General features: G+C 46.2%; 1 protein-coding gene across 1 annotated transcript in view; it reads left to right on the forward strand.

The window, feature by feature from the left end:
- LOC127620632 (plexin-D1-like) overlaps positions 1-13,734 on the forward strand; it is a 108,533-nt gene that overhangs the window by 18,336 nt on the left and 76,463 nt on the right. The window contains exons 3-5 of the mRNA XM_052093822.1: positions 3,168-3,299; positions 4,513-4,613; positions 7,781-7,910. Of these exons, the coding sequence (XP_051949782.1) occupies positions 3,168-3,299; positions 4,513-4,613; positions 7,781-7,910 (363 nt within the window). The remainder of the gene's footprint in view (positions 1-3,167; positions 3,300-4,512; positions 4,614-7,780; positions 7,911-13,734) is intronic.

Below are 13,734 nucleotides of genomic sequence, written 5' to 3' on the forward strand. Positions count from 1 at the left end.
GCTATTTATTGTTAATAAATCCTTTGAACTGTCCCTCTGCTCTTAGGTCTCTTTGTCTTTCTCTCGCTCTGTGACATTTAGCCACACATGTACACTGTTTGAGAGTTGTTGTGTCTGTGTCTTTGTGAGATTGCCTACATAAGTAATTACCACCTCATGTCTGCTGGTTCATTTTGGGGTGTCAGATGTTTTTCACCACCCCACTGTTCACATGCTCTTTTCTCAACATTCTCAGGATGATCATTATAGCACATTATGATATCATATCATTAAAATTCCCTTCCTCTCATCTACTGTCATCTCATTCAAAACTAGGAGTTTTCAAGAACGTTTACAGTTAGTCAGTCAAACAAAAAAACAAAAAAATGTCCCTGATCTTAAAATACCCCCACCAGAGGTTCATAACTTCATATACTTCAGAAGTATGTTTTCTCTGAGTCTATATTCTGAACTGAATACTAGTATGTTGCAGATACAGTATATTTACAAAAATTTTATGTGAAACAGCTTGCAGTATTCAGTGATAAACAGTAGTATACTTTTTTAGCATTGCTTTCAAGTGACCTCAACATGTAAATGGTCTGCACTAGCACCTTTTTAACCTTAGCGCTATTCAAAGCGCTTTACACTGTTACTCATTCACCCATTCACACACACATTCATACACCAATGACAGCAGTGCTGCTATGTAAGGTGCTAGCCTGCCATTGAGAGCAACTTGGGGTTCAGTGTCTTGCCCAAGGACAATTCGGCATATCAGAGTATCACACAGTCACGTGGGCCGGGATTTGAACCACCAATCCTGCGATTAGTGGCCAACCAATCACATGTTTCAGGTTAATTCAGCAAGTGGCATCAGTTATCATCTCAGAAATAACATGACATTCTCCTAGTGAACCTTTGTTTTGAAGTCCATCTTGTGTAAAAATGTATAAACTCTTGGCAGTCTGATCAAGTAATTATTTTAAGAAAAACAATTGTGGCTGATATTACTTCTGGTTCATTCAACACCAGGGGTGTCTCTAAGATTTGAAAACATCAGGGGCTAGAATCCAACCTAAGCTATGAATGCATTGAAAAACAATGTATATTACATATTGTGTTCTGCATAGTATGGGAGTTTCTGGCCTTCTAGCCTTTAATATTTCACCAATAAAGTAAAATAGTGTTCCCTCGAATTGTAGGGGGTTCGGGGGCATGCTCACCATGATATCTTTTTTAAAAGAACAGCACGAAAACATGTGATTTTAATGAGTTTGTGAGCAGCATTTCTACATTTTCTTGTGTACCTTGAATGGAAGAATAGGAAACAATGTATACATGACCTCACTAACTGAGGTGTCTCACAATGGCCTTTAAAAGAAACAGTACATGCTAAAGTGATGGCAATGCCTTGGTTTTTTCTTTAAACTATTTTATTTAAATGATACTCTAAGGTATCTGAAGTATTTTGGTACTCTGACTTATTTCCATTATCCAAGCATCTGTAAAATGTTTAGTTTGTAAATGTAATTTACTTGCTCTAACTAACGTTTAAATAACATCTTATTTCTATGAGATTAGTTATGAGACTATAATAATTTTCTAAAAGTACCAATAAGTAAAACACTTTATTGAGCTGGGACAGTGCTAGTGAAGTCAAACAAGGCCAGTACAGAACATTACACAGGAGGAAAATTCTGTCCATAATCTTTCTATACATTTTTGAGGTCCAGATTTTAATGTCCTTTTACTTTCCCTTATATGTAAAGTGTGATGTCATAATAAACATAGGTAAGACCATGGATGGCTCCTTATTTCTGTTAGGTTACTCTTTAGTCTTGACCATGTCAGTGCTGTTTAGCTTTTTGAGATGTTTGATTTTCTCCGTAGTGTTTTCAACTAGACAATTCTGAGTAGAAATCAAATGGTTTGCAATAGTTTTGTGGTAAGTACCAAGATATCAAGAGAAGCACAGATGACACGTGCTGCAGAGGAACAGTAGGATAGAGCAGAGCACATTAAGTCTGGTTTCGTCTGTTTGAGAAGAGTGCAACTGCGGTGCTCCTCAAGTAAATGCCTCGGGCTCTCGAGAACAGCACGTAAGATGGACTGTGGGGCCAGGTGAAAGTAATACTGCAGTTTCACGCGAGTGGTTTTGTGATGGCTCGTGCAAAACTCGTGCAAACCAGGCTTGAATCATGTGTGTTTTAAATGAGGAAGCATATTTAGCATGTATAAAGTGTCAAACAGTAGATGAGTATCATTGAGTTTGCTTAACTCCCGCTTCAGTTCCACTCTAACATCTGCAATTCCGAACCAAACATTCAGGACTGGACAAATCATTCAAGCTCGAGACCTGGATGGTATGTCCTAGCGATACCCCTGTTCAACACACTGGAAATGGAAGATCAAGTCAAGAACATTGCATTGTGGGCAGCGTTAATGTCATCAATGAAATTACTGATGAAAATGTTTGTTGATGAACAAATATGAAGACGGGACGAACATCATGATGACAAACATATTTAATTAAAACATACTGTTGATGAAAATATAATGAGAAAAAGAAAACTACAAGATATTAACAATGCATCTAATATTGTTTTTATATAAAGAAATAAAATCTATAAAGAAATTATTCAAATATCCCAAACAATGAAGCCAGTGAACTAAGTTACATGCTAGTCACAATGCATAACTTTCATTGTAAATGCACTGTTTACTTAAAAACATGCTTTCTCTTAAAGTGAGGAATTCACAATAGAGTAACTTGTAAAAGTAGCTAATACTTCAGGATATTATTCTGTTCAGGAGCTCAGGTGTTCTCATGTTGTTAATCTTACATTTATAAAATAGATTCAAATTGAATATTTTAGATTCATGTTTAAAGGTTTGTTAGTAGTTTCTACATTTTTTTGTGTCATTTTTCACATCATCATCAAATAAAATGTTAGATTTTTGTAGACTAAATTCATGTCATTTTATTCAGAGTAAAATTAATGAATGTTACATGATGAAATTTTGACTAAATTGAATTGACATTTGACAAAATGAAGACTAAGATCAACATAATGTATACTGACACTGACTGCAGGACACAGTGCTCTGTTGTTTCATAAATAATGTGCACAGTTTACATATAGAAGTATGTTGTTCTGAACATAAAGTGTGTGTTTGTTCTACAGCTGTCTCTATTGAGTAACCTCTCTGTGGCAAACACGTGGTCACTGAAACTGCCTGCTAATGAACCAGTGCACCACATCATGACCTTTGACCCCAGTGACAAGAACTACCTGTACCTCATGACGACACACCACGTGAGTTCAATCCTACTTACAAAATCACTTTCATACACATGATGTAGCACATACATACATATCTTTGATTTGATTTAACACATTTTGGTTTGTAAAGAAATTCATAAGTGGGCACAATTTATATTTGTCTACAAAACTACTCCAAGCCTTTAGATCCAAATGTTTTTTTTTTCATTCATGAGAAACATAAATTCAGTTAAGTGTGTCCAAACATGTGACTGGTCGTGTGCTGTATATCTGTATTAAACAGGGCTGTATAATCAGATGCACTCTATATTCATCACACACACTCGCTATCAGACGGCAAGTCTTTTTTGGGGTGCATTTGGCGCGTGAGGTGATAGAAGACTGTATTGTGTGAATAATCATTCGAGTGAGAACATTGATGAAGGGTGTGAAGCTGAACATATGACTGTATGACGGCAGTTTGTTAGTCTGATACACATGAGAACATTCAAGTGTTTGCTCACATCTCTCCACCTCACATGTGAACATGTGTATTTTTACCACTTTATTTAAAGGAATAGTTCCCTTATTTACTCACCCTCATGTTATTCCAAACCCATCAGTTTTCATTCCTCTTCAGAACACAAATGGAAATGTCTGTGAATGTCCTGCTGGCTGAATTCAGTACAATGACAGCACATAGTGTCCCACTTGAACATTTTAAAACCCAAAAGTAACTCAAGCATCATATTCCAAGTCTTCTGAAGACATCCGATTACTTTGTATGATGAACAGACAGTAATTAAATTTGTTATTTACTCTCAAATCAAACCATTAAAAAAGTCCACGTACAACACTAAATCCAACATCACGACATGCCTTCAACAACGTGTGATGTTATAGACGTAGCCTCCGTATCAGATTTCAGCGCTGTGGACTCAAATCAATCTTTTGATTTTATTTGAGAGTGAATAATGACTTAATAAAGGTCTGTTCACCATGCAAAGTCATTGTATGCCAACAGAAGACATGGTATAGTGCCATATAACTGAGCATTCATGAAATTAAGTCATATTTGGATTGGTTTGGAATGACATGAGGGTGATTTAATGAAGTATTAATTTAACTATGTACTTACATTAAAAAGTATGTGATACAGTGTCATTATTGTGTAGATACTGTATGTGAAAAAGGTGCTATATAAGCCATGTACCATTTAAAGGGCACGTGTGTATTTGTGTGTAACATTGTGTTTCTGATTGTGCAGCTGTTGCGGGTGAAGGTGGCAGGTTGTGCGCAGTACAGCTCCTGCAGTGAATGTCTGAGTGCTAGTGATGCTCACTGCGGCTGGTGTACACTGGAGAGAAGGTAAAACATCTCAATTGACATCATGATCATATACGTATAGATATGCTAAATTTGAAGCATGTTTTTGGGAGTTCGCAGTGAAAGACTTAATATGGAAATAAAACACAATGACTTCTAAATCCAGTTTTTGTAACATTTATTCAAGTTGTTGTGGAGTTTATCTTTATCCAAGAGCTTTCCTGAATGTGTGGAATTTAAAGGAACAGTCACTGGGTGAAAGCACAACTGAAGAAGTGTGGAAACTCTACGCTGTGTTTTCTACATGAATCGGTTTTGTTTTACTGAAACTGTTGATCTCATGATAGTGATGGGAAATGTCAAACTGCACTGAGAAGCTTTTCAGCCCAGGTCGTGTGTGTGTGTGTGTGTGTGTGTGTGTGTGTGTGTGTGGGGGGGGTTGGTTGCTCTGCCCATGAGTGAACTCATTGTGTACCGAGAAGTGGGCAGTATTTCTGGCAGAATTTCACATTTTAATTTGAGTTCATGAAACAGTAAAGAATCCTTTCATTTTGAGTGTCTTTTTTTTACAGTCTGTAGTGACAATGTCCAAACTTTTGCCAAAACTTCATATGTAAATGTTGAATCATTGTAGTTCATTATATTAACGGCTGACAGGGGTATGGAGGGGGTTTTGGGTATCTGCTGTTTCCAGTTACAGTTGCAGTTTTAGCTCTGTTTTGGGCTACTTTTAAACCTTTGCCACGGGGACGTATTTTTTTTCCTGCGGTTTAAGGGTTAGAAATATATTTCAAAAATGTTTGTATTTATTATATATTTATATTATATTTAATGTACATGTTAATTTATGATCTATACACATACAACTTTTACATTTATGTATCAATGAATAACTTAATTTTACACACAATTTCTGTCCCACAAAAATGTCACTAAATCCTTCAACACTAATGCTGCCTTCAAATGCTATTGAAATGATTCATATTTCAGCGCCCTCCTCCTGTCTGACATGTGACTTAAACTTTCAGCATGTCAGAGAAGAGTCTGGATTCATGTATTAAATGATGGTTTTATTCATTTGTAAATACAGCTGTCTTGTTTCAGTAATAAACATTAGACACAGATATTAGAAACCATTTGATGCATATTGTGATTGCATTTTATTTTTTTTACATGGAAAAATTTTATATTTGACCAAAATTGCTTTATCTTCAGCAAGCTGACTAGCATGTGTTACAGTGTCAAAATATGAGTTCTTCAATAATATTCTCAAGAATGAACCTGACGCATTTTTCCTTTTCTGTCCAACAACAAAACTCTTGAACGCAACATAGTCATAATTCCGACTTCAGTAGTGGGAAGAAGGATTATTCTGTGCTTATGAAGTTGATGGTCATCAAATGAAAGGAAATATAAAAATTTCAATACAAGTTTTTAAGCTCTGTGCGAGAGTGTGCGTGCTTTTATGTGTATGTTGTATGTGTGTTGTGTGTGTGTGTTTGCAGGGGATTTTTCAGTGATGTCACACTCATTCTGTTCTATTCTTGGCATAATGACCTCATTGTTCTGGCTGTTTTCTGAACTACTTTAAAACTGTGGACACACACACACATGCAATAAACAAATATACAGCTTTTGACAAAGTTTGTGTTTTTAAGACACAAACACTGAGAAATATTCAAAACTACTATATATCTCATTGTCTTAATCAATATACTTTACATTTGATCTATAATGAATTGCCCATTCTGTGACTCTATCGCTCACACACACATAACAGTATGACCTTTGACCCCTAAACAACATTCAACCCTTCATGTCTAAATTATTCCTTGAATTGAATACAAGAGAACAAGCAGATATTACTCCCAATGAACACATGACACAAGTGTTTCCCTTTGCTAAATTATAAATAGATTCAAATATGCCACTTGAGTAAGTGTGTGTGTGTGTGTGTGAGAGTGTCAGTGTGTGTGTGACTGTGTGTGTGTGTGTGTGTGTGTGAGAGTGTCAGTGTGTGTGTGAGACTGTGTGTGTGTGTGTGTGTGTGTGCGCGTGTTTTTGTGATTTACGAGGACAATTTTGTAAGTTACAAATTAGTAATTACAAGGGTATTATGCTATAAATGTGATTTATGAGGACATTTCTAGTGTCCCCATAATTCAAATCGCTTAAAAATCATACTAAACAATGTTTTATTGAAAATGTAAAAATGCAGAAGGTTTTCTGTGAGGGTTAGGTTTAGGGGTTGTGTTAGGTTTAGAGGATAGAATCTATAGTTTATACAGTATAAAAGTCATTATGTCTATGGAAAGTCCTCATAATGATAGGTAGACCAACATGTGTGTGTGTGTGTGTGTGTGATTGTGTGTGAGTGTGTGTGTGTGTGAGTGTGTGTGAGAGAGTGTCTGTGTTTGTGTGAGTGTGTGTGTGTGTGTGTGTGTGTGTGTGTGTTGGGGGGTGGGGTTAAGTGGTTTACAAGGACAATTGTTTAGGTTATAAACTGGTAATTACAAGGGTATTATGCTATAAATGTGGTGTATGAGGACATTTCTAGTGTCCCCGTAATTTAAATCTCTTAAAAAACACACAAAGTGAGGTTTTATTGAAAATGTAAAAAGTCTGAAAGTGTTTGTGTGTGTGTGTAATATAAAATTACTTTACTATACCTACATTTATGCAAAATGATTTAAATGAACACTAGTGGTTGTGAATGACTTTTATTCACTTTCACACAAATCACACGTGAAATGTTTATTGTAGTGCGTTTGCATTACAGTATCAACTACATTTACTAGACAGTAGCTGATAGAGTGTTGCACATGTGATGCAAAGGACACGAAACAACACGTGAGCGAAAAGTGTCTAGAAGCACCACAAAATGACTGTGTGTTTGTGTTTCATCTCATATTTCTTTTTCTGACACTATCTGTCAGGTTTAGGTTTAAGAATTAGGGCAGGAAGGTCGGTTTTGTTGATCTAAAACTCAAGAGAGCATTTATCTCAAAAACCTCATCCGTTTTGGTGATCATTTAACTTTTTTAAAGTTTTTATGCCACACAGTGGAATTACACGTGTAATGAACACCTGTCCATGAGATGGCCGCACTATTTTTGTGGTACCAAAATGTGTGTATGTCTCTCATGGGCTCTGTGTTGCTCTGGGGTGTGTGCATATGTTCAGCTGGTGTGATGTGTTTTGATATGCAGGTGTTCAGTTGAGCAGGATTGCTCCAGCAGATCTCTGTCACGCTCATGGATCAGCACAGGTGACGGCGCACAGCAGTGTCCTTCAATGACCATCACACCCTCTGACATCAGCCGCTTTGCCAACATCACGGTATTAACACACACACACACACACACACACACACACACACACACACACACACACACACACACACACACACACACATGTTGTGTTTCCATGTTTTATGGGGACTTTCCATAGACATAATGGTTCCCCTTCTGTCGCTCTCTCCACGTTGTGTCGGAGAAGCGACACTAGGGGTCTCTCTTGAGCGCCGATATCCACCTCTGATCTATGAAAAAAGGCCAATGAGAGTTGGCAGCCGGTATTTGCATGTCCGGCCCCCGGACATACGGGTATTTAAGCGGCGCAAATACGGGAGTTCATTCAGAAAATTTCTTCGGAGCCGATGGTCTGTCTGCAGTTTGCTGCGAGTTACACACCACTATAAATGCTCCTGTTTCCTCTGACGATCTGCATGCTGTTGGATCTTGACGGCGCACAACAGCGGCTTTCTCCTTCACATTGCACGGCGTGCATTGTTGCCCCTGAGCGCTTCGACAGCGCAGACACACACACACACATTGTGTATTTAAAAGAGTAAATTCCTATTAAAAGAGTAATTTCTCTAAAAGAGCAATACACAGCGGCGTTGAACGTCCTTTTCAGGACACGTCTTTTTCAAGATGCCCTTCCGCCCCTGTGTTGTTCCTGGATGCGGTAGAGTGTTCTCCACTTCAGATGGCCACAGGCGCTGTCTCGTGTGTTTGGGCCGCGATCACACCGAGGCGGCGTTTGTGGATGGTTCATGTTCTCACTGCGAGAACATGACCATGACCACGTTGCGGTCGCGGCTTGCTTTCAACAGAAAGCAAGCCACCCCAGCTGCACCCCGCATTGCTCCTTCTTCCCACGGGATTGAGGACGATGCGGTTGGCGGTGGGGGCGATTTGGGGGCGGCAGCGGGTGCAGCCCCGCGAACCTCCCATTCCCCGACACGCTCGCCGGGTAGCCCCCCGCGAACCTCCCGTTCCCCGACACGCTCGCTGGTCCCCGTCCACGCTCGCTGCGATAGCGGCTCGCCTCACGGCCTGGCTGTCTATCCTCCCGAGCCCGAAGCAGATGAGCTCGCCGCTGCATCGGAGAGTGTGATGTCTGATGCCGAGGACTACCCTGGACTGCCGCCTTCGGGCCAGCAGGCCCAGGCTGAGGCCGACGCTCAGATGTCTGACATGCTTTCCCGGGGCCGCCGTGAGCGTGGGGTTGGATTGGAACCCTCCATCCTCCCCACAGCCTTCACGGTTGGATGACTGGTTCCTGGGGGCAGCGCGCCGTTCGCGGCCTCGCATCCCCCCGGTCCCGTTTTTCCCGGAGGTGCATGACGAGCTGACGTCTACGTGGAGAGCCCCACTCTCCACCCGTCTAGGTGCCACCCGCTCCACTCTCACCACCCTCGCTCAACGCGAAGGCCTACAGTGCGGCTGGACGCGCTGCCTCCGCCCTGCATGCGATGGCCCTCCTGCAAGTCCACCAGGCCAAAGCACTCAGAAACATGCACGGGGGTGGACCCGTTCCTGATGTGCCGCAGGAACTGCGCTCAGCGACCAACCTCGCCTGGAGAGCGACGAAGGCCACAGCGCAGGCACTCGGACAGGCGATGGCCACCCTAGTGGTCCAGGAACGCCATCTTTGGCTCAATCTGGTCGAGATGCGTGAGGCCGACAAGAACCGCCTCCTGGACACACCTGTCTCTCAGATTGGCCTTTTCGGCGACACCGTCGAGGACTTCGCCCAACAGTTCTCCGCGGTGAAGAAGCAGACGGAGGCCATCTCTCAAGCATCATGCCCCGCCGCAGACCTGCCACTACGGGCCCTGCCCCGTCTGCCCGCCGAGGGCGTCCCCCTGCGAAGAAACCAGCTCCTGCTCCGCCTCAACCCGGGCCCAGCTCTCAGCCCCAACATCGAGCACCCCGCAGGCGGCGCACGCCCCCTGTCTCACGAACCCCCTCTAGGACCCGGAAGGCTCCCAAGCGTTCCTGAGACAGCCGACCCAGAGCCGAAGATGTTAGCTCCGGAGGTGGTAAGACCGCTCCGTCCCCCGGTGGAGGGCCGGGAGGAGAATCCTTTGTTTTTTCATTTGCCCTGACGGGGCTGTGGTACCCACATTCTCCATAAGAGCTATTTCCTTTACCTCTGGGTCACCTGGCCCGCAAATGCCATTCTCACGGCAATCTGCTTTCAGATTACGACAGTCCCGGTACACCGGATGCGGCGATCCCGCCTTCCGCCTGCCCACGACTGTCCCCCGGCTGGCCGGTTCAGACGAGTCCAGAGGACGCCAGCATCAGACCTCCTCCTCAGTCACGAACCCGCCCCCTGCCGGGTGTGCGGAGCAAGGTAAGTGCTTTGAGTCTATTCTCAGCACCTCAGCCTCAGGCTGCAACGAAGCCGCCCGACGCTGCATTACCTGTTCCGCCCCCGCTGCGAGGCCCCGCCGGGGTACGTCCAAAATACTCGTCCCTTTGGTGCCCCTAGCGCAGAGCTGGGAAGCGTGGCTTTCGCTCCCCAACGCATCACGCTGGCTGCACTGGACCATTCAACTCGGTTACGCAATTCAGTTTGCCCGGCTCCCGCCCCCTTCAGGGGCGTCCGCTTTTCCGCAGTACACGGCGAGCATGCCAGTTCCCTGCGCACGGAAATCGTGACCCTCTTGGCCAAGGGCGCGGTAGAGCCCGTCCCTCCAACCGAAATGAGGAAGGGTTTCTACAGCCCTTACTTCATTGTACCCAAGAAAGGCGGCGGCCTATCCTGGACCTGTGAGTTTTCAATCGGGCCTTGTTAAAACTCCCGTTCAAAATGCTCATGCAGAGAAATATTCTGGCTGGCGTTCAGCATCTAGATTGGTTCGCAGCGGTAGACCTGAAGGACGCGTACTTCCACGTCTCAATTCTGCCACGACACCGACCCTTCTTACAGTTCGCGTTCGACGGCCAGGCGTTTCAGTACAAAGTCCTCCCCTTCGGCCTGTCTCTGTCCCCTCGCGTCTTCACGAAGGTCGCAAAGTCCTCCCCTTGCCCTGCTACGAGTAGCCGGCATCCGCATTCTCAACTACCTCGACGACTGGCTCATCCTAGCACACTCTCGAGAGTTACTATGCACACACAGAGACCAGGTGCTCCGGCTCCTCAGCCGCTTGGGGCTTCAGGTCAACTGGGAAAAGAGCAAGCTTACTCCGGTTCAGAGCATCTCTTTTCTCGGGTTGGAGTTAGACTCAGTCTCAATGACAGCACGTCTCACGAGCGAGCGTGCTCGGTCGGTGCTGGACTGCCTCGCTTCCTTCAAGCCAGGCACAGTGGTCCCTCTAAAACTTTTCCAGAGGCTCCTGGGGCATATGGCGTCCTCCGCGGCGGTCGCGCCGCTGGGGTTGATGCATATGAGACCACTCCAGCACTGGCTCCAGACTTGAGTCCCGAGACAAGCATGGCACCACGGCACGCATCGGGTAAGGATCACCCCCGCCTGCCTCAAAACACTCCGACCCTGGACAGACTTCTGCTTTTTATGCAGAAAAATTTACGATTTTTCTGTGCCCCTGCAGCAGGTGTCCCGACGCGTTCTGGTCACAACCGACGCCTCCCGGTCTGGGTGGGGTGCCGTGTGCAGTGGGCACGCAGCTCCTCGTGAGATCGGACAGCACCACGGTGGTGGCGTACATAAATCGGTAAGGTGGCATACGCTCCCGCCACATGTCACAACTCGCCCGCCGTCTCCTCCTATGGAGCCAGCAGCGACTCAAGTCGCTGCGTGCCACTCACATCCCCGGCAAGCTCAACATCGTAGCGGACGCGCTATCACGACAACGCCTGCCCGGCGGGGAGTGGAGGCTTCACCCCCAGTCGGTCCAGCTGATTTGGGAACGGTTTGGCAAGGCCCAGGTAGACCTGTTTGCCTCCCAGGAAACCTCCCACTGCCCGCTCTGGTACGCCCTAACAGAGGCTCCTCTCAGGACAGACTCGCTGGCACACAGCTGGCCCTCGGGGCTGCGCAAGTACGCATTTCCCCCAGTGAGCCTTCTTGCACCAGTGCTGTGCAAGGTCAGGGAGGACGAGGAGCAAGTCACGTTAGTGGCCCCCTACTGGCCCACTCGGACTTGGTTCTCTGAACTCAGGCTTCTCGCGACAGCTCCTCCCTGGCGAATTCCCCTGAAAAAGGACCTCCTCTCTCAGGGACGGGGCACGCTCTGGCACCCGCGCCCAGACCTCTGGAACCTCCATGTCTGGTCCCTGGACGGGATGCGGAAGAGCTAGCCAGCTTACCGGTGACCATTGTGAATACAATCAACCAAGCCAGAGCCCCCTCTACCAGGCACCTTTACGCCCTAAAGTGCCGTTTGTTCACAGATTGGTGTTCTTCCCGAACTGAAGACCCGCAGAGATGCGCGATCGAGTCAGTGCTCCTGTTCCTACAGGAGAGGCTGGACAGGAGGCTGTCCCCGTCCACCCTCAAGGTGTATGTTGCCGCCATTGCCGCCCACCACGATCCTGTAGACGGTATGTCTTTGGGTAAGCACAACTTGATCCTCAGGTTCCTGAGAGGCGCCCGGAGGTTGAATCCCTCCCGGCCAGGCCTAGTTCCCTCCTGGGATCTCTCGGTAGTCTTGGCAGGACTCCAGAGACCTCCCTTCGAGCCGCTTGAATCAATTGGACTCAGGGCCCTCTCTCTTAAGACGGCCCTTCTGATCGCGCTCGCCTCTATCAAGAGGGTCGGGGACCTGCAAGCGTTCTCTGTCAGCGACACTTGCCTGGAGTTCGGTCCGGCAGATACGTCTGTGATCCTAAGACCGCGACCAGGCTATGTGCCCAAGGTTCCTACCACACCCTTCTGAGATCAGGTAGTGAACCTGCAAGCGCTGCCTCGGGAGGAGGCAGACCCAGCCCTTTCGTTGCTATGTCCAGTGCGCACCCTGCGCATTTACCTGGACCGCACACAGAGCACCAGACGCTCTGAGTAGCTCTTTGTCTGCTTTGGGGGACGGCAGAAAGGGAATGCCGTCTCCAAACAGAGGCTCGCCCACTGGGTTGTCGATGCCATCTCACTGGCTTATCACACCCAGGCCGTGCCCCTAACCTTGCGGGTCCGAGCTCACTCAACAAGGGGTGTTGCGTCCTCGTGGGCACTGGCCAAGGGCACTTCCCTAGCAGACAGGTTTTACAACCTCCGCGTTGAGTCGGTTGCGTCTCGTGTTTTGTCACCCCACTCCGAGTCGGGACCCTGGTCGATTCCTCCCCAGCCCTCCGGGTCCGCGGTTCAGCTGAGGAACTCGCCGACCCAAGCCACTGCGGGTACCCTGATGGCTACCCTGTACTGGTATAGGTGCTCCACAGGTAAGGCCTCCTGCTTGGACTCCCCCTGTGTGTAATTCCACGGTTCTGTCCCCTTACGAGTGGACCCCCGTGTCTCCCTTAGGCAGTTACAGCTGCCCCGGTCGCCATGCTGTAGCAACTCCCCCCTTTCGAGGCTGGATCTACCACCGCACCATACTTTCCACACGAGCCCTAAGACGGCCGTGTGACGTGTCTACCACTTTTCCTCCCCAAGAAAAAGGGCAGGTGTGGTCTCCGCAGGGTCTGGGTAAGACCCCCTTCCCTATATGCGTGTAAGGGCCCCGGCCGTGATTGCTCTATGCGAGAAACATAGAGAGAAAAGAGGTCCAGCCAGGCTGGCCCGTTCCCATGTTGGCAAACATCGCCTTGTTCCCCTCTCAGGGTAACTAGAAGGATTCTGATGTTCTTATGGGGCACTGGGGAAGGGTACGTGCAGCCAGGTACAGACAATGCGCGGCACTGGATGAAATCCCTGCCCGCCTCTGTATTGGCGGTTCACGTACACGGTTCAGCGCATGGCAAGATTGGAA

The sequence above is a fragment of the Xyrauchen texanus genome, chromosome 27, assembly GCF_025860055.1.
Source record: "Xyrauchen texanus isolate HMW12.3.18 chromosome 27, RBS_HiC_50CHRs, whole genome shotgun sequence".
Taxonomy (NCBI): Eukaryota; Metazoa; Chordata; class Actinopteri; order Cypriniformes; family Catostomidae; genus Xyrauchen; species Xyrauchen texanus.